Source organism: Meriones unguiculatus, chromosome 21 (assembly GCF_030254825.1).
Source record: "Meriones unguiculatus strain TT.TT164.6M chromosome 21, Bangor_MerUng_6.1, whole genome shotgun sequence".
Taxonomy (NCBI): domain Eukaryota; kingdom Metazoa; phylum Chordata; class Mammalia; order Rodentia; family Muridae; genus Meriones; species Meriones unguiculatus.
The window spans coordinates 17,889,638-17,911,021 of NC_083368.1; the positions used below are offsets into that span (position 1 = coordinate 17,889,638).

The window sequence follows — 21,384 nt, forward strand, 5'->3', positions numbered from 1 at the left end:
GTGTCTTTTTCCTTTCAGTTTTACAGGTTGTTGGTGTTTATTTGTATCTCTCCGGCATTCAGAGAACAGAAGAACTTAGTGTATGCAAATGTTCAATTTATTTTTATGTATCTATTTTTGTGTGTACAGGTGTGAGTGTATGTGTGGTTTGTGTGTGTGTGGTGGATGGGTGGGCGTGCACACACAGAGGTTGAGTTGTCACTCTTCTTTACTGCTTTGAGACAGGGTCTCTCGCTGAAGGTGGAGTTAGGCTGGGGGCAGCAAGCCCCAGAGATCTTGTCTTCAAGAGCTCGGGTCCCAGCTATGCGGAGCCATGCTCTGTTCTGTCATATATTACATCCAACCGAAGCTCCCCCTCTTTCCCTCCCCATCTTCCCTTTCCACCAGATCCAGCCTCACCTCTCCCTCCCCTCAGGAAAGGGCAGCCTCCTAGAGACATCATCCAAATACAACAGAACAAGCTATACCAAGACCAGGCACATATTCACACATCAAGGCTGGATGAGGCAACCCCGTAGGAAGAAAAGGGTCCCAAATGTGAGTCAGGGACAGTCCCCACTCCCACTGTTAGGAATCCCACAAGGACACCACGCTACACAATGATAATGTATACGCAGAGGTCATAGGTCAGACCCATACAGGCTTTCTGCTCTCTGTGAGCCCACCTGAGTCCCAGTCAGTTGACTTTGTGGGCCGTGTCCTAGTGGTGTCCTTGACCCCTCTGGCTCCTCCAATCCTTCCTCCCTTCCTCCACAGGACTCCCTTAGCTCTGCCTAATGTTTGGCATCTGCCCCCATCAGTTGCTGGATGGCTCTCCCTGGTCGCTCTGATGACGATTCTGCTAGGCTCCAGGCCCAGCATACTCCGCAGGCAGGACAAACTGTAGGTAGGGGAGTTTTGAGGCCAGGTCCGTTTTTTGAACACGGGTTCTGAGAATTTAAAAAATTCATTTATTTTTATATAAATTTGTGTATATGTGTACATGTGAGTATGTGTTTGTGTGTTGCAGGCATGTGCCTCCCATGGCATGCTGTGGAAGTCAGAGGACAGTCCTGGTACTGGTCCTTTCCTTCTACCTTCTTTGAAGAAGGATTTCTGTTGTTTGCTGCTGCGCTGCGTACTGCAGACTGGCTTATGAAGTTCTGGCAGCTTTCCCGTCTCTGCCTCCACCCTCACCCCTGGAGTGTTGGAATGGCAGATATGCGCCACTGGGTCTGGCTTTCACACGTGCTCTGGAAATCTCAACTCAGGTTCGGGCTGGATCCCATCAGCCCTTTTTCCTGCTCAGCCATAAATGTCCAATATTCTAAGCTAATTCCGCCAGTTCTTGTTGTTGTTAGACTTTACATTTATTCAAATCCAATGGTATTATTATTTTCATACATGTAATTCATATTTTTTATTACTAATGAAGCTGAGGAGGAGTTTGCTTAATAAGGGGTTGTCATGGGCGGGTCTCTATTATGGTTGACAGGCTTGGCTTAGGTAAGCTTTTGCTTACTGCGTACATTCCTCTGATGCAGCTGGTTTTAATCATATGCACACTCAATCAATGCATAGCCATAAGATGGTAAATAGGAGTTTTCCCCTAAGAGTTCACTCAGGGACACAGCTGGCATTTTTATGCATGTGCTCCAAACCAGTTTCATCAAACTGGCCCCCTGCATCCCATACCTGCATTTGTCCTGTAGTATGTTAGAATGGAAAGTGACCACAAAATGAGAGTTATTAATGGCTGCTAGAGGGGAGAGATTTATTCCATCGTTCTGAGTGGGGTGTGTGCGCAGCTTTGTGCACGCGTTGCTGGGGCATTATCAGAATCTCCCAGATGCCATCTTTAGTTTCTTAGTGCATAAAGCTATGACTACTTTATATTCAGTATCTGGCAATTCCATCTTCTAAAACCTACGGGGCAATGCACCTGCTGTTCATTATTTCTGCCAATTGTTTCTTATGATTTATTGGCGTATTTAGTAATTTTAAAATCGTGAGTGCATCTCTTGCTGAGGCTAATTGGTGAAATTATGTTACAGCATTAGTTTTCTGTGTTCAGTGCTCTTCATCACTGTGCCGAATAACTAAAATACATGACTTAAAAGGAAGAAAGTTTCATTCTGTCTCAGGGTTTCACAGGGTTTAGAGGGTTGTTTCTAGGCTATGGAAAGGCAGACACTCATCAGCGAACACGTAGAGGATACAAGCTGCTTACCTCGGGAGGCCAAAGGCAGGAGGCTCTGAGACTCCATCTTCCATTCCTCGTTCTAACTCATAGATTTGACTCTGGTCTTTGGATTTGCTTATATATCCACTCAGGTTGCAGCCCTCTTTCTCCTCTGTCTTTCTTTGTCTTTAGAGTTGTTTTTACTTCCTTGCAGGCTAAGCCATGTATTAAAAATTCATTGTAATTTATTTAAGACTTTAGTGGTATCTGATAAGGTAAAAAAGGTTGTTCTGATTCCCCCCCCAACTTTTTTTTTTTTTTTTTTTTTTAAAGCTAGGATCTTATGTAGCCCAGGCTGGCCCCAGACTCTCTGGCTAAATGACTTTGGGCTAATGATTATCCTACCTCTACTAACTACGTGCTAGATCTTCTGGCACATACTAACACATCTTGTTTGTGCAGGGCTGGAAATGGAAGCCAGGGCTTTGTGCCTGCTGGGCAAGCACTCTTACCTACTGAGCCCCAGCCCCAGCCCCAGCCAAAGGAAGGACTCAGAGTTCCTCCTTCATATTGGAAGCAGAACCAAGAATAATCTTTAAGAAAACGTAGAACAATTTGCATTATTTTTGCATTTAAGACCCTGCAATAGCTTTCTCTTAGTCTTCAAGATATAGCACAAACTATCCCTGCCTTCAAAGCCCCAGCGTTCACTCCTGCTCGGCCTACATTGGTTCCTACTGCCGCCTGGCTGTTGCTTTAGCGTGCTGAGTTTAATCCTGTCTTTAGGCCGTGGGTCTGCCTGCCTGTCACCCGTTCCTTTTGTTCGCATTGCTGAGTCCTTAAGACTGACGGGTCACTGAAAATGAGGCCTTTCCTTCCAGCCCTCGAATAACTCTAGCATGTCACCCTGTTCTGATTGTCTCAGGGCATCTCTTTGAGAAGACATTTTTTTTTCCTTTATTGTCTAAATTCTACTATAACACAAAGCCAGTGCGAGCAAGGACTTTGTGTATGTGGGCATCACTCTCTTCTGGTTAGAGTAGCTCTTGGCATGCGTCGCTAGTGTTGAGTACTGGCTATTTACCTCCTTTAGACGGACAGGACCCAGGCTTTCCAGGGCTCCGTTGTTCCGTGCTTTCCTAGTATCTTCCCAGCCTAGCTGGTCTCGTTAATCTCCTTCTATGTGGGGCCTCTGTATAGGCCTCACTTACGCAGCCTATGTACACACACTGGCCTCAAATTCACAGAGACCTGCCTACCTCCTGCTCTCCAAGTACTGACTTTGAGGATGTATGCCACCACACCTGGATTTCTTTCCTTCCTTCCTTCCTTCCTTCCTTCCTTCCTTCCTTCCTTCCTTCCTCCCTTTTCTTTTTATTCTTTTTTTTCTTTCCTTTTTATATATTCCTTTCTTTTAAAAAGATTTATTAATTTATATTTTATGTGTTTGGCTGTTCTGTCTAGATGTGTGCCTGTTTACCTGGTGCCTGTGTGGGGCAGCAGAAAGGGTCAGATCCCTTGGAACTGGAATTACAGATGATTGTTACCTATGATCTTGGTTGGGAAGTGATGCTGGGTCTCCTGGAAGAGCAGTCAATGCTCTTAGTCCCTGAGCCATCTCTCCAGATCCTCCTTCTTATTTTTAATTTTTTATGTGTGTCATGGATAGCAGGAAGAGAAGGAATGAACATGCAGCGAATATCTCCTACCTGTCAAGCACAACATTATGAATCATTTTATATCCTCACAACAATACTATGTAACTGGATATTATTTTTATCCATTTTGTAGATGAGTAAAAACCAAGGTTCAGAGTTTTACAGGATAATATAATGAACAAGCATCTTGGACTGAACCCCAACAGGACAATATATACCCTAAGTAAAGAGCTGCAGAAGGACTGGCTGCTCATGTCTGAGGGACAAATGACTGCCTCTAGTTTTAGAATAGAGACTGAGTAATTGGATATTTCACGTCAAGCTATTTATTAAGTTGACAATTTTACTAGAGGTATGTCTCTATTTGGGTAGAAGGGGGAGATGCTGGAGATGATGATCATGTCCTGTGCATGAGGGTCCTGCCTATCCAATCAGCATCTGTTTTTGGCAACATCAGGAAATGCAAGGAAAGTTTTTGGAGACAGTTATTTCAATCAAACCATTAAGTCACACTGGAGTGGTGGTTTGCTTTTGAAATGTCTCTTGTAGGCTCGTATGTTCAAACGCTTGGCTTCCAGCTGGTGCAACAATTTGGGAGTTTGTGGAACCTAGGGAGTGGAGATTTGCTAGAGAAAGTGAGTCGTGAGGACAGGCCATAAGGTTCTGTATTGTGGCTCCACTTCCTTTCCGCTCTCTGCTTCCTGACCGGGGATACAATGTGACCACCACTTCTTGTCCTGCTGCCATGACTTACTTTCCGCGATGGACTGTGTCTGTCTCAAACTGTGAGCCAAAACCCTCCTCCCTTAAGTGGCTTTTGCCAAGTATTTGATCATAGCAACGAGAGAAATAAATAATACACTGGACAAACGGTCAAAAACGGATATGTGCCACACCAGTAAGTATTTTTTTTAAGTAACAAAATCTTATTTTTATTTTTTACAGAAATTCAGGTATTCCAACAAATTTCTTTACATTTCCTGGACCTTAAAAAAAATTACACACAACTTTTAGACGTAATAGAACAGAATGAGAAAGGGAGTCTTTTTTTGAAGGTAAAAACATATTTCTTATACTTAACATTTAGTGGTTTACATGTGTGGTATCTATGTACAAATGGCATATCATCCATGACCCATCTTTATAGAACTGTGGTATGCTAAATTACACTTAGGTTTTATGGCAAAAAAAACTTCTTAAAAACATTTGCATGTGGAGAGGAAGTACTTATTTTTATTTTTTTAAAAAACATTACTGCTAATGATGATGTGGGACCCCAGACAGAATCATAATCATAATTCATAATCACAATTAAAGGAAACCAATACCTTCTGGTTTTAGTGTGGGTATAAAGATGCCTCCCCCTAAATAAAATGTGAATTTTTAAAAAGTTGTGTGTAATTAAATTTAGTAAGTAGGTATTGTGAACGCTTCAGGACAACTACTATTTAAAGCAACAAATAGCGCCCAGAAAGACTAATACGATAGTTATAGAGACCAAGTGTTCCTTTCATTTAATTCTTTGGGAAAGCCACACCTCTGTGAACTGGATTTCGTTTGCTTGAGCACTTGAGCGTATCTGTAATATACTTTAGCTATTTGAATCACTTGATTCTTGTGGGACATGGCTAATAATATGAATGTGGTCTTCCGGGAGCAGAAGGGAGGACACCCTGATTCTTGTGTCAGCCCCGCTGGGTGCTCTGTCAACAGATGTTAACTTAACCTTACTTTGAGCCTGGGAGGGAAGGCATTTTATATGTGTGCTCAGGCCTAGAACACGGCTGGCTTCCACTGAGTCCCATTTATGTGCACTTCAGCTTGTGTTTATCCTCGGACAATGGGCTACTTCAATTTTAAATATTTCTTTGAGGGCACCAGTTGGGGAATCCTGGGAGGAAAAGATCCTTAAAGACAGCTGGGTAGTTGTAACTACTTGTACCAGATAACCAAAAGGGGAAAAATATGAGAATTTTCAAAATCAACATTAATAAACAAAAGGTAACTTATTCTTATCAAGTTCCTTTGACATGTATAAGTTTATAGTTATTTACTGCTAAGGCTATTAAGTTTTTATTTATTTTGTTAGTACCACTTACTCTCATTTAGAAGTAAATTTAATGGAATAATTTCTTCTAACAGAACAAATGAGTATATGTCAGTAAAGGAAATAAAGAATATAGATTTCTAATGACATAGAATGAAGAAATAGAAAACTCATATTTTAGATATCTATTTATAAAGTATATTAAATTCCTATTCATATACTAGAGAGGATTAGAAAAACTTTATTTGATAGCAGCCTATATATTACATGAGAGAGCATCCAAGTGAAAATAAACTTTCTATATTGTTCAGAGTTTCTTGATGCCGTTTTATCAATGACAGGGAAATCTATGTTGCTTGGGAACCTAGGATATAATGATGTACTTCCTGCAATTCACAGTTTGATGGCGTCATAGCACACGGCAGAAACATTTCCTTGGTGATAACTCACACAGACAGATTAAACTGAACACACACTTGGCAATAAGTTTGAAGGCTAAATCTCTTAATAACCAAGTGTTTGAAACTAATTACACAGCGAAATGAGTGGACACTAGGGACAAGGAACCAAAGATCAGAGGCATTCCTCAATAAATGACACTTGACAGGCCTCTTGGCTACTGAGACAGGTATAAGCTAGAACTTACTGCCCTTTTATTTCATTTAATTGTATTGAAAGATTAAAGCTTTTTTTTGTTTTCAGTTTGATTTAAAAAGGACAGCTTATAAACCTCAGTACATATGTATTTTACATGTGAATCCTAGCACATTTGTATTCGTCTTTCTTAAACTAGTTCCTGAATATGATTTTCATGAATGTTAGCTGATCTTATTTAATGACAGTTTCCAATGAGCTGGTGTTTAATCCGTGATCATAGCGCCTCCCAGAAAAATCACTCCGATCCTGCAGATCTCCAGTTGGAAGCGGCTTTGAAGGGTGGGTGCTTCACTTTTGTGCATATTCGTCTCTGGACTCTGATCTCTCCCAAACGTCTTCCTTCTTGATGTTGATGTACAAAGCTGTTGGTTTAGCTGTTATTTGACTTGTTTTGTGCTCATTCTAGAGAATATTGGCTTAACAGAACTGTATGGAAGAGAGGGAGGAGAGAGACAAAGGGTTGGGGGAGGAGAAAAAAAAACGAGTTATTTTCTGTCAGCAAGATTTGCACTTATTTGCCACGGGACAGCAATACAACAGCTGGGCTATAATTCGATGGAGGGTTGGCTTAGCCATGCACGGGATGATGACATGCCAGTCATCCCATACTTGGGAGGTGGAGGTGGGGAGGATCAGAAATTCAAGGTCATCTGTAGGTTCATAGGAAGTCAGCCCTGGCCCTGACCGTATCTCAAAACTGAATACCCTTACCATGCCAACCAGTAGTTCAAACGCACTTGGGATTTATTACCAAAGACGTTGTGCAATCTGTCCCATTATCCACACAGCACAGTCGTTTCGACAAGTGGGCTTCATAAAATGCAAATATCCATCCGAGTAGAGACTGTAGCTGTTTTAAAGGAGTGGGAAGAATGCAGAATCATCTGAGCATCGCGATCCTGCCTGGCATTAAAAACGTCTCAACTGTTTTTCTTTCTTTCTGTTTTATTTATTTTACATGGCATTGTAACAGGTGCAAAAAAAAAAATGATTATGTATGAATCACTCACAAATCCAATCACTTTTAAATACCAACTGTTTTCTTCCCAGGTTTCTTTGTATTTCTTATGCAAATGCACATTTATTTTATAAAGTTAGAATCACAGCACAGATGACACTGTTTAACATTTTAAGCATTACATTAAAATGTCTGTGTGTTAGTACCAGCTTCTAATGGCTGTATAATACTCCAGTCTACTTTCATTTCTTTACATCGCCATGCTCAGCATTCCAGTCTCACCATTTCACTATTTTCAGATGTCTAGGCAGATTTTTATTTCTTTCATCTTGGGGCGTGTTGGTCTTTGAGACATGATCTTACCGTGTAGTCCAGGCTGGTCTCAAACTCATGACCACTTTGCTTCAGTTTCCAGTGTTCTGGAATTGCAGACATTTACTCCCTAGCTGGCATAGATTTTTATTATTAAATAACAGGCCTCTTTGCATCTAAAGGTCTTTGTTCTTTAGGAGTGATTAGGGAGTGGATGCTTTTCATTTCCTCCAACAAATTGTAAACAATACTGCTGTTACCATAGCTAGACCCTCCCTTTTCTTGGGATGATCATCACGGACTTTGGCTCACAGATACTCTATAGAATGGGAGTTTGGGTCCATAGGCCAGCTGTCTGTGGTATGGCAGACTTGGGTTGAAAGGCCACAGGCTACTTGGTTTTGCATCGAAGCACTTTAGAGCACAAGATGAGTTACTGATTTCTGAGTGCTGGAAATGCTGCTAAAAATTCAGTTATCATCTGCAGCGTTTTAAAACATCTCAGGCACATTATGATCTTAATGAATTTGCCTCAGCAAGACCATTCAGTGAATGTGCCCGGAACATACAGACGATAATTGAAATATGTTTGTTATAATGATGGTTTGTCTGTAATGATTTTGTGAGATTGAGTCATGCTGGCAGAAATCCTACAGAAAAGAAGCCTATTGTCTCTAGAGAGCGTTGAAACCATCCCAGGAATGGCGGGTTTTATACATTGCTGTAGGTAATTCTGAACCTTGACTATCCTCCTGTGCCACCTAGAGCGCAGCCCGGAAGTTAGGTTTGTGGGTCCAGGGTTCCACTAGGTTTGAATGCATCACTCTGAAGATCTTTCTGTTTAAAGTTCACACAGATGAATGCTTGAGCTTTCTAGTTGGATTGTGCCATGTGCTAGCCAACGATGGTAGAAAGAGAAACATAGGGAGGACAATAAGAACACAGGTGCTTAAAAGAGGGTAGTTGGGGCTGGCGAGATGGCTCAGGGGTTAAGAGCACCGGATGCTCTTCCAGAGGACCAGGGTTGGATTCCTAGCACGTACATGGCAGTGGGCAACCATCTACAAATCTAGTCCCAAGTGACCTGTTACTCTCTTGTGACCTCCACGGGCACCAGGCATGCATGTGACCTATAGACAGATATGCTGGCAAACAAAACAAAACAAAAGTCAAAATCATACTACACATAAAATTAAAAAAAAATGTAGCTGGGAAGTGATGGTGCATGCCTTTAATCCCAGCACTTAGAAGGCAGAGGCAGGCAGATCTGCTGGTTCAAAGCCAGCCTGGTCTACAGAGTAAGTTTCAGGACAGCCAGGGCTACCTGTCTCAAAAAACAAAACAAAACAAAACAAAAACAAAAACAAAAAACCAAAAGCCAAAAAAATAAGAGAAAGAAAATTCCGTTTATTAAAAAGCCAGTACACGGAGGAAGGACAGCTCAGGGCCCTATTTGTGATGAAGAGCGGCAGGAAGATGCCTCTGTTTTTGTTTTTCTGATGGTCTCAGAGACACCAACCACTAGGGAGAAGCATGCTTTTCTGTGAGTCATTTGTGCATAACCACTAACCAAAGACCGTTTGTTTCTTTTCTTTAGCTCTAAGCTGCCTAGATTGGCTTTATGCTCATGGCATCACGGGCTGAAGCCAAAATATGAGATTATCAGGGGAGAAGCAGCCATGTCTAACGCTGCGGGCAGGGTGAGATCAAAGCTTCAGGTGGACTGAGCTGGGGGAAATGGGCAATGGAAAGGAGTTTGATCAGCCCCCAGGGCAGGTGCTTGTACCTAGGAGGGAGAGAGCTGCACACAGAGCACTCGTCTCCTCGTGAGGATCCCGAGCCTTCCTGTGGTTGCAGAACGCCTGTGGCGGATCTCACAGGAGCCGTGCCCACCTCTCCACTATCTGGGCTCGCATCCCCAGGCCGGATTCTGGTCTGACAGATGGGGTTTTGTCCTGACTAGGACAAATCACTGGTTAACAAGACTTGGGTCTCCTTTTCCTCCGACCACCTGTGGCTTTCACTTGCTTAAATCTGGCTACGCCCACCCCCCACCCCCACTGTAAATTCATTATTGCTCACTCAAATTTTTTTCTCCTGAATGATCTGTTTTTTTTTTTTTTTTCTTGACTTTGACGGATATCAGGTCTCGTCACCCAGGATATCAATGGGGAACTGGGGAATGACTGGAAAGAATCACGACATGAAGCCAGTGAGCTAGGTTTCAAGTAGGACAAAGCAAAGCCGGCACCTGAATTCCAAATATAAGGAATCACATTTGGAGGGCTGGCTCATGGCAGTCATGTCTCAGGTGTTCTGCTTGCGTATCCTAGCTCCTGGCCCTGCCTCTCCCTGCAGGCTGCTCATCACAAGGCGTTCTGAGAATGTTTGCCTGAGTCTGAATTACTTAGATAGTGCTATGCCTGGTAGTTTTAATTTATTTTTTCTTCCTAGTGTGTGACACCACCAGGAGAAGGCAGCTGCAGGGCATGTGGGAGTTCTGTAGACGACGAGGCTGAAAATAACCAGAATATTGGTTCCAGTGGGGCTCAGAGCACAGACACTCCCCACATACTATCAGGAAACCACTTTGGTTGGGGAGTAGCTTCAGTAGATTACATTCTTGCTCACCCAGCACTCAGAGTGTGGCGTTTCTACCTGAAAGCCAGGCGAGGGCCAGGCATAGGCAGGAGGGAGTAATAAAAGGCGAGCCTTTCCTCCCCTCTTGTGGCCACTTGTAGAGAGCTGCGGAATGCTATGCCTTAAAGATGGAGCTGGTTTCTGCCTTCCACCTTCCCGATGGTGAGTGCTCTATGTCACGAACAACTCCACATTTGGCTAAGGCCGAGGATCTGGCTTGCTTCCATGTATGTGGACCTATCTGCATTGCCCCCGTGGCACGCCTGGGTTGGCTACCCAGAGGCTATTTAAGCTGTGGGCTGGCTTTCCCCGGGGTCCGAGGATTGTTCAATGTTCCTGAATAAACTGCATTGAAAAAAAAATAATTGGATATTCCAGCTTTTGGTGATATATATTTTCATCAATTATTTTATCTTACTAAACTGATGTTTTCCACAAAATGTAATGACTTCCTCTGTTTTATAGACAGTTTATCTGATTAAATTACACCTGCTCCAACTTACTCTGGAAAAAAAAAAAAAGAGTATCAGGGAAGTTTGCAGAATTAACTGGAAGCCTCAGAATGGGGCTACACTGGAGTCACTGCCTTGCAAAACCTTTTGCTCTTTTCAGAATTTTTTTGTTAACATTTTTCGTGCACCGTGGATATTACCAACAGGGAGGTAATTTGAAAGATGTCACATTATCCCAGGTTTGTACAGAGCAGGGCTGGAGAAATACGCCTGTCAGTGGCGCTCTGGATCTTTGTGCAGTTGGGATTGACCTTGTAACATGTCATGGGCTCTGAGTTGCCCATGCTCCATGGCCAAGGGGCTGTTTGCAAGTCCTTTCTGAAACTGTCATCTGAATCACTGCTCGGGTGAGTGGCATGTACAATAGTCACACTGTCCTGGCCACCTAAATAATGCTCTGTTGGATTTTCTATGTGTTTACTGATGTTGAAAGGCCGCCTGTTGATTTCTGCTGATTGTTCCTATCTAACCCATACAATTAGGGTCTGAAGGCCCTGTCAATCAGGAAGGTGAGGAGTGGGGAGGAGGGGCTGGCACTGTCTGAGTAATGAGAGAGGCCAGGCCTTTTCGGACAATGGCTCATGAATCCCAGCTGTGAAAACGAGTAAAGGGTGGGGAGTGTTCCAACCTGCTTTTTCTCATTAACTGAATATGATTTGCCATCTTCTCCCACTCTGATGTTTGGAACCCTGTCCACTCTTGCCAGGGACCTCTGATTCCCTTCATCTCTGAGAGGGGGATTTTAGTCCCTTATGGTCAGCAACTATCTCACAAGTTTTTTTTCTTCTTTCTTTTTTTCCTTAGCAGAATTTGATCTCTCTGTCATCAAGGTCTTCTACGCTCCAGTTCTCCAGCTCCATACCAGCCTGGTCTTTAAGTACTTGCTGATCCAATGAAAAAAGCAGGAAACAGAAGACTCTGTTTTCATCAATGAAGTCAGTGCTTCTCATACTTCGGTATGCGTGAGAAATCACCTAGGTATCCTGTAAAACATGCAGGTTTGACTCACTGAGTCTGGAGCAGGCCTGAGATTGCTAATAATCTCCCAGGGAAAGCAGACACTGGCGCTCAGGCACCAGGCTCTGAGAAATGCATTAGACTTAGCTCTGCTGGGCAGAGCTGGATTCCCAGCCTAATAAGGCACTTGATATACAACAGGTGCTCAAACTATACCTGTCTGTGAGCCTAGCATTCTGGAAGCAGATCTCTGTGTTGAGCCCAGCCTGGTTTACGTGTGAGTTCAGAACAGCTAAGGCCACATAGTGAGAACCTTTCCCAAAACAACAATATCAACAACAACAACACAACAAAAAAGGTGTTTGTCAAATGCACAGGACTACCACCATCTGGTGATGAAAACTTTCAGCATCTGGTAGAAGGTCTGAGGGACCTGCTGCTCCAAAACGTTGGGAATTTTAGTTCCTTTAATTCCCTCCAGATCCATTAACGTTCTTAGCCAAGGGAGCATAATGGGTGGGGTACTCTCTCTTCCTGGGTCTACTTGGGAAGATTTTCCCCCCATCTTTTAACCCTAACTCTTCTCCAGTGCATATAGACAGGCATTGAAGAAATGGGCTGGAGCATACCTCCTGAGACAGTCCTAAGACAGGCTTTCTTCCTTTGTTCTTTCATTTTTTTTTTAAATTAAAAATTATTACATTTATTTGTGAGAGCATGGGCACTGGGTGCCATGTCACATTGTGGGAATTGGTTCTCTCCTTTCCGATATGAATTCTGGGGCTTGCAAGCTCACGCTATCGTGTTTGGAATTAAGAGCCTTTACCCACTAAGGCACCAGCCCCATCTTTAAAAAAAAAAATCTTTATTTATTTTTTTCCTGACCTGTCACAGTTTCTGTCACTAATTCTCACTGAACCTGATGTGCTGATGTCAGGACAGGCAGAGTAAGTGCTGAAATGATTTTCTGGCCACTGTTCCAGAACTTTGTGGGGAGGGAGTGGGTCTGGGTCACAGCGGGCTGTTCTGTCATGTGATGGACAGTTAGATTTGGAGGGCAGTGGCTGCATTTTCTCCCATGACCTTTTCTCACAAAGTAACCCATGAGAAGGGGTTAACTGACGAAGCTCTCTTCCTCTTCTTGGTCCCTCATCCACATTAAGGATGTCTGTAGACTCTATTAAAGTGAGAAATCAGGTTTCGCTTCTTGATAGGTCTTCCCTTTGCATACTGAGTAGATGTGTTGCTGATATGTGAGTCCAGATAATATTTGCTGTCTAGTTTGACCTGAGGTTACTCCATCTTTAACATAGGTCAAAAGGCTCTCCCTATGAAGTCCATGAGACAGGCCCAAGGCGGGGTGAGAGGATAGAATTCTTAGCTTTCAGTGTGTGTTCAAGTGATCTAATGAGCCCGGCCTACACCTACGTCAGGGAGCTTGAAGCACTCACTTGCTACCTTTGTAATCCCTTTGTCTTCCTATCTGGTGGCCTAAGCTACACACAAACACTTCACGTTTATGACCAGCCTTCAGAAATATAAATAAAAGCAAAACCAAACTGGGTGTTACCACGCAAGGAATCCAAAGCTGAACTGAATTTTCTTATTGTGAGTCTATCTCTGTTGCCATGAATAGTCAGCCTCATCCTTGCCCCCCCCAACCTGATACTTTCTGTCCTCTCTGTGAGTGGGGCTACTGATTTTGTGTCATTTCTCTACTGTCCAAACTACTCTTCTGGCCAGAGCGTTCTTGTCACACACCTCCTTCTCATCTTCTTCTCCCTCCTCTCAAAAGTGTGATACACACACACACACACACACACACACACACAGACATGCACGAAAGCATGCACACACACACACACACACACACACACACACACACACACACACACATCGCTCCTTTCTCCAAATCTCCAAATACTGTTCTTTCTCCAAACAGTTTTTCCAATCAAAGTCCAAACACTGGACTTCTTTGATATTGTTTGCAGCTTTCCTTGGAGCCATTCAGTTTAGCGGTTAAATGTTCCAAGCTGGCTGTGTCTCTGATTTCCCTCCTTCTCAGGCTGCCTTCCTTTCAGTTACAAAACTACCTTGTATGCTTGCAGACAGGAGCCTAGCATGACTGTCCTCTGAGAGGCTCCACCCAGCTGCAGAACAGATGCTGAGACCCACAGCCAAACATTAGGCAGACCTAAGGGAGTCTTGTGAAGGAGCATGGGGAAGACAGAAAGTCCCAGAGGGGACAAAAACCCCTCAAGAAGACAGTGTCCACTAACCTAGGCCCATAGGAACTCACAGAGACTGAAGCACCAACCAAAGAGCATGCCTAGGGCTGCATCTATACCTGTGACACAAATGTAACTGATGGGCAGCTTGGTCCTTATGTGGGTCCCCTAGCAACAAGGGGAGTATGGGTCATATCTTACATGGATTCAGTTGCCTGCTCGTGGATCACTTTCCCCTACCTGGGCTGCCTTGTTGGGCCTCAACAGAAGAGGATGTACTAAGACCCAATGTGAATTGATGGGCTGGAGTGAGTTTGTAAGTGGGAGGTTCCCCTTTTCTGAGGAGAAGGAGAAGGGGGGAAGGGGAAAGAGGGTTGGAGGGTGGGACTGGGAGGAGAGGAGGGAGGGGCTGGGATCAGGATGTAGAAAGAATAAATGAATAAATTATAAAAAAAACCAAAAAAAAAAAAACCAACCTTATATCATGAAGACATGAGTGATTTTTTTTTTCTCTCTCTCAGTTTAAAAGCAATTAACAGAATGGCTGGCTAAATTCAGGAAGCAATAAATGCTGCAGCCATGAAACTTACTTTAGGACTGACTGTTGTCTGTCTTGAGAACTTGAGAATAATGAGTTGTGTCAGTTTGACTACATAAAGAGGAAATTTCTTTATTGTAATCTTAGGGGTTATCAGCAATGTACAGCACATTCTGCTTTAATTCTTGTTCAACAATAACCTGTTTATTAATAAACCTCTGTTTCTTTCTATTACCTTTATGGAGAGGGCTTCTGGGTTGGGACAATATTTTGTGTTTTAATTATATCCTCTGGACAATGTACATTGATATTTTTGTACTTGTGCTTCTGGTAGTTTTATTCAGTGCCTAGCTGCTGCCACCTCCTCCTGCTCTTCTTCTGCTTCTTCTCTTTGGAGAAATAAAAGAAAGTGAAATAAAAATATAAAAAATTAAATCTAGATTCTACATATGAGAGTATGTAGTATTTGTCTTTTTTTTAAAAGCTTGCAATCTTTCTTTTCTTTCCTTTTTTTTTTTTACATCTGAAACAAAGTCCCTTGTGTATACACCTCATTTTCCTTACTGTGTTTCATTCATGTGTTGATGGACATCCAGACTGGCTCCATTTTGTAGCTATTGTGAATAGTGGTACTGCAGCAATGAACATGATGTTGGAGCATCTCTGTGGTGTACTGTCTTAGAGTCACACCTTAGAGTATATCTTTGGGTATACATCCAGAAGTGGAATAGCTGTGCAATATGGAAGTTCTATTTTTAGGTTTTTTTTCCTATGCTTTGATTTTCATAGTGTCTGCCAAGTTTACGTTTTTATAAATAGTATAGAAGTGTTCTCTCTCTTTTACATCTTAATCAGTATATGTTTGTTTTTTTATAATAGTCATTCTGAGTAGAGTGTGATGGAATTGATAGTCAGTTTTAATTTGCATTTTTCCAAAGAACGTTATCTTCATTTACTGGGAATTTACAATAGGAAAGTAAGATTAAAAAAATTCTCAGCGAGCTCTAGAGTCAGGGTTATTAACAATCAGGTGAGATATTCCAGCTCAGCTTAAGCAGGGGACTTCTGCTTTACCAGAGGCCACACTGGTACTAGGGAGCCCAGGGAAGACACAGCCCACTCCTGCTCATACTCTTTAAAACCCACCCAACAGCCTCAAACTATACCCTCTTCCCTGGGCTCCATATTCCTGCCCACAATTTGGACAAAAGAGTTCTACTAAACTGGAGCACATGCCATATAAGGAAGAGACCAAGCAGCTACCCCGAACTCCAGGAGTCACACAGGTGCTTGGAATCCCGAGGCAACATTGGCACTTAAAGCCCCACAGGTCATGCAGGCAGCAAAAGTCCCAGCAGAGACATCTTACTAGATCTGAAGATTTCGTGGACACCAGAACTGTAGGCTCCTAAGGCCAGAAGAACAGAGAGGAAACAGAAACCAAGGGAAAAACATCCATCTAACAAAGATAAACCCAGAAACCAGCATCTAAACAAATAATAACTCCAAACCCAGATGACTAAAGGCCAGCACCAAAACAGAATATGGGCAATATGGCACTATCTGAGTCCAGCTATCCTGCTACAGTAAGCCCCTGGATATTCCAACACAGCTTAAGCACAAGAAAATGACCTTAAATCCAATCTTATGAAGATGATAGAGGTCTTTAAAGAGGATAGGAAGAAATCTCTTAGAGATATCCAGAAAAATACAAACAAACCAGTGAAATAACTAAATAAATAAAACTGTTCGAGACCTGAAAATGGCAATAGAGGCAATAAAGAAAACACAAACCAAAGAATTCTAGAAATGGAATCTTGGTAGGTAAACAAGAACTACAGATACAGTTCACAAGAGATGGAAGAGAGAATCCCACAATAGAAGAAACTGATACGTTGGTCAAAGAAAATGCTAAATCTAAATGTTTCCAATACCAAACATCCAGGAAATCTGGGACACCATGAAAAGACCAAGCCTAAAAATAATAGGACCAGAAGGAGAAAATTCCCAGCTCAGAGCCCCCAAAATTTTTTTCAGCAAAATTATAGAAGAAAATTTCTCTAACCTTATAAAAGAGATGCCTATAAATGTACAAGAAACTTATGGAATACCAAATAGATTGGACCAGAAAAGAAAATCTTTCTACCACATAATAACCACAACAGCAAATATACAGGACAAAGATAAAATATTAAAAGCTGCAAGGGCTAGTACCCACTTATAAGTGAGTATATACCTTGTGTGTCTTTCTGCTCCTGGGATACCTCACTCAGGATGATATTTTCTAGATCCCACCATTTGCCTGCAGATTTCCTGATTTCCTTGTTTTTAATTGCTGAGTAGTATTCCATTGTGTAAAAGTACCATAATTTCTGTATCCATTCCTCCATTGATGGACATCTGTTTCCAGGTTCTGGGTATTACAAATAAAGCTGCTACAAACATGGTTGAGTAAATGTCCTTGTTGTGTACTTGAGCATCTTTTGGATATATGCCTAGGAGTGGTATAGCTGGTCTTCCACTCCCCCCCCCAAAGGAGGAACATTCTTGCTAGATTGCAGAGGAGGACATTGTAGCCAGTCCTGAAGATACCTGATAAGCTAGGGTCAGATGGAAGGGGAGAAGGACCTCCCTTATCAGTGGACTTGGAAAAGGGTTGGGAGGAGATGAGGGAGGGAGGGTGGGATTGGGAGGGAATGAGGGAGGGGGCTACAGCTGGGATACAAAGTAAATAATCTGTGATTAATATAAAAAAGTAAAAATTATATTTAAAAAAAAGCTGCAAGGGAAAAAGGCTAAGTAACATATAATGAAAGACCTATTAGAACTAAATCTGACTTCTCAACAGAGACTCTAAAAGCCAGAAGCCCCTGGACATACGTCTTTCAGACCCTAAGGGACCACAGATGTCATCCTAGACTACTCTATCCAGAAAAACTTTCAATTACCATAAGTGAAAAAAACAAGGTATTCCATGCCAAACCAACACCTATCCATAAATCCAGTCCTTCAGAAGATACTAGAAGGAAAATTCCAACCCAAGAGATGAACTAAATCTCTTCAATAGTTTAAAGAAAACACGGGAAATAGCTTCATACCAGCAAAACCAAAAGAATGGAAACACACACACACACACACCACTACCACCACGACCACCAAAATAACAGGAGTTAATGATCATTGCTCACTAATATCTCTTAATGTCAATGGACTCAATTTTCAAATAAAAAGACACAGGCTAACAGAATGAATGTGAAAACAGGATCCATCATTCTGCTGCATACAAGAAACACATCTCAGCAACAAAAATAGACATTAACTCATAGTAAAGGGATGGAAAAAGATTTTCCAAGCAAACAGACCCAAGAAGAAAGATGGAGTAGCCATTCTAATATTTACTAAAACAGACTCTCAACCAAAATTAATCAAAAGAGATGAGGAAATACACGTCATACTCATCAAAGGAAAAATTCATCAAGATGACTTCTCAATTCTGAACATCTATGCATTAAATGCAGGTGCACCCACATTTGTAAAGAAAAATTACTGAAGCTTAAATCACACATCACACTCCACACATTTCAACACCCCACTCTCACCAATGGACAGGTCATCCATACAGAAATTAAACAGAGAAATAATGGAACTAACAGACATTACAACTCAAATGGACCTAACAAATATCTATAGAACATTCACTCAAACAGTACCTTATGGAAGCTTCTCCAAAACTGACCATATACTTGATCACAAAGCAAGTCTCAACAGATACAAGAAAATAACCCCCTGCATCTTTTCAGACCATCAGCATTAAAGCTGGACTCCAACAACAACAGAAACAGTAGAAAGCTACAAACTCATAGAAACTGAATAACTCTCTACTTACTGTCAAGGAAGAAACAATAAAAGAAATTAAGACTTCCTAGAATTCAACTAAAATGAATGTACAACATATCCAAGCATATTGGACACAATGAAAGCGTGCTAAGAGGAAAAGTTCATAGCACTAAGAGCCTTCATAAAGAAATTAGAGAGAACTCATACTAGTGACTTAACACATACCTGAGAGCTCTAGAACAAAAAGAAGTGAACACACCCAAGAGGAATAGATGGCAGGAAATAAACTAACTCAGGACTGAAGTCAATAAATTAGAAACAAAGAGAACAATAAAAAGATCAATTTGAAGCCAAGAGCTAGTTCTTTTGAGAAAATCAAGATGGACAACTCCTTATCTAAACTAACCAAAAGGCAGAGAGGGAGATTATCCAAATGAACAAAGTCAGAAATGAAAAAGGGGGACATAACAAGGACATCAAGGAAATGCAAAGAATCATTAGGTCTTACTTCAAAAACCTGTATCCACAAATTGGAAAATCTAAAAGAAATGGGTAATTTTCTTGCTAGAGATCACTTACCAAAGTTAAATCAAGATCAGAAGAACAATTTAAATTGACCTATGACCCCTAAAGAAATAAAAGCAGTTATTAAAAGTCTTCTAACCAAAAAAAGCCCGGGGCTAGATGGTTTCAGTGCAGAATTCTGCCAGACTTTAGAAAGGCTAATACCAAAACACTTCAAATTGTTTCATGAAATAGAAACAGAAGAAACATTGCCCAACTCATTTTATGAAGCCATAGTCATACTGATACTTAAATCATACCAAGAGTGAACAAAGAAAGAGTTTCATACCAATTTTCTCATGAAAATTGGTACAAAAATACTCAATGAAATATTTGCAAACTGAATCCAAGAACACATTAAGAACATCATCCACCAAGATCAAATAAGCTTCATCCCAGAGATGCAGGAACGATTCAACATATAAAAATCTGTCATTGTAATCCACCATGTAAACAAAGTGAAACACAAAAACCACATGATCATATCATTAGATGCTAAAAAAGCCTTCAACAAAACCCAACACCCCTTCATGATAAAAGTCTTGGAGAGATCAAGGATACAAAACACATACCTAAACATAATAGGGGCAATATAGAGCAAGCCAATAGCCAACATCAAATTAAATGAAGAGAAACTTAAAGCAATTCCACTAAAATCAGGGACAAGACAAGGCTGCTCACTTCCTCCATATCTATTCAATGTATTACTTGAATTTTCAGATAGAGCAATAAGACAACTAAAGGAGACTAAAAGGATACAAATTAGAAAAAGAGAAGTCAAACTATTACTATCTGCAGATGATGTGATAGCATACATAAATGACCCCAAAATTCTACCAGGGAACTCTTAAGATGTTATACACCTTCATCAAAATGGCTGGATTCAAAACCGTTTTTCAAAAAAGTAGCCTTTCTATACACAAATGATAAATGGGCTGAGAAAGACATAAGGGAATCAACACCCTTTATAGTAACCACGGATAATATAAAATATGTTGGTGTAACTCTAACCAAGCAAGAGAAAGACCTATATAACAAGAACTTTAAGTCTTTGAATAAAGAAATCAAATGATATCATAAGACAGAAAGATCTCCTATGCTCATGGATTGGAAGGATTAACATAGTAAAAATGGCCATCTTACCAAAAGAAATCTACAGATTCAATGCAATTCCCAACAAAAATTTAACACAATTCTTCACAGACCTTGAAAGGACACTACTCAGCTTCATATGGAAAAACAAAACAAACAAAAAAAAAAACTAAGCTAAGACAATCCTGTGCAACAAAAGAATTTCTGGAGGCATCACCATCCCTGATTTCAAGATTTACCACAGAGCAAGAGTAATAAAAATCACATGGTACTGGCGAAAAAACAGACAGGTTGATCAATGGAATCGAAGTAAAGACCCAAAAGTAAATCCACATGCCTATGGATTCTTGATTTTTGACAAAGAAGCCAAAATTATACAAGGGAAGAAAGAAAGCATCTTCAACAAATGGTGCTGGTTCAACTACATGATATCAGCATGCAGAAGAATGCAAATAGACCCATATCTGTCACTGCACAAAACTCAAGTACAAGTGGATCAAAGACCTCACACCTAAAACCAGATGACAGAACAGAATGTAGGAGAATAATCTTGAAAGCCAATGCTTACAAGACAACTTCCTGTACAGAACACCAACAGCTCAGGCACTAAGATCAATAAGCAATGAATGGGACCTCCTGAAAACAAAAGGCTTCTGTAAGGCAAAGGACACCATCATAAGGACAAAACAGCAACCTAGAGAATGGGAAAATATCTTTGCCAACCCCACATCTGACAGAGGGCTGATATCTAAGATATATAAAGAACTCAAGAAACTAGACATCAACAAACCAAATAATCCAATTAAAAAATAGAGCACAGATCTAAACAAAGAATTCTCAACAGAGGACTCTCAAATGGCCAATAAGCACTTAAAAAAAGTTCAACATTTTTAGCCATCAGGGAAATGCAAATCAAAATGACTGTGAGATTCCATCTTACACCTGTCAGAATGGCTAAGATAAAAATCTCAAGTGACAGCACATGCTACTGAGGGTATGGAGAAAAGGGAACATTCCTCCATTGCTGGTGGGAGTGCAAACTTGTACAACCACTGTGGAAATCAATCTGACAGTTTCTCAGATCCAACTATAGAACTCCTGGGCATACACCCAAAGGATGCTCCATCTTACTACAAGGACACTTGTTCAACTATGCTCTTGGCAGCTTTATTCATAATAGCCAGAAACTGGAAACAAACTAGATGTCCCTCAACTGAAGAACG

At 41.3% G+C, this 21,384-nt stretch overlaps 1 protein-coding gene across 3 annotated transcripts in view; it reads right to left on the minus strand.

Moving 5' to 3' along the window:
• Positions 1-4,719: 4,719 nt before the first annotated feature.
• Lhfpl3 (LHFPL tetraspan subfamily member 3) overlaps positions 4,720-21,384 on the minus strand; it is a 461,755-nt gene continuing 445,090 nt past the window's right edge. For 2 of the 3 annotated variants that reach the window (XM_060373962.1, XM_060373961.1), the window contains exon 4: positions 4,720-6,949. Coding sequence is in view for 1 of the 3 variants with exons in the window: in XM_060373960.1 (XP_060229943.1) it covers positions 6,921-6,949 (29 nt within the window). In the remaining 2 variants the exon portion in view is untranslated. The remainder of the gene's footprint in view (positions 6,950-21,384) is intronic. The other variant, XM_060373960.1, reaches the window with a different exon arrangement.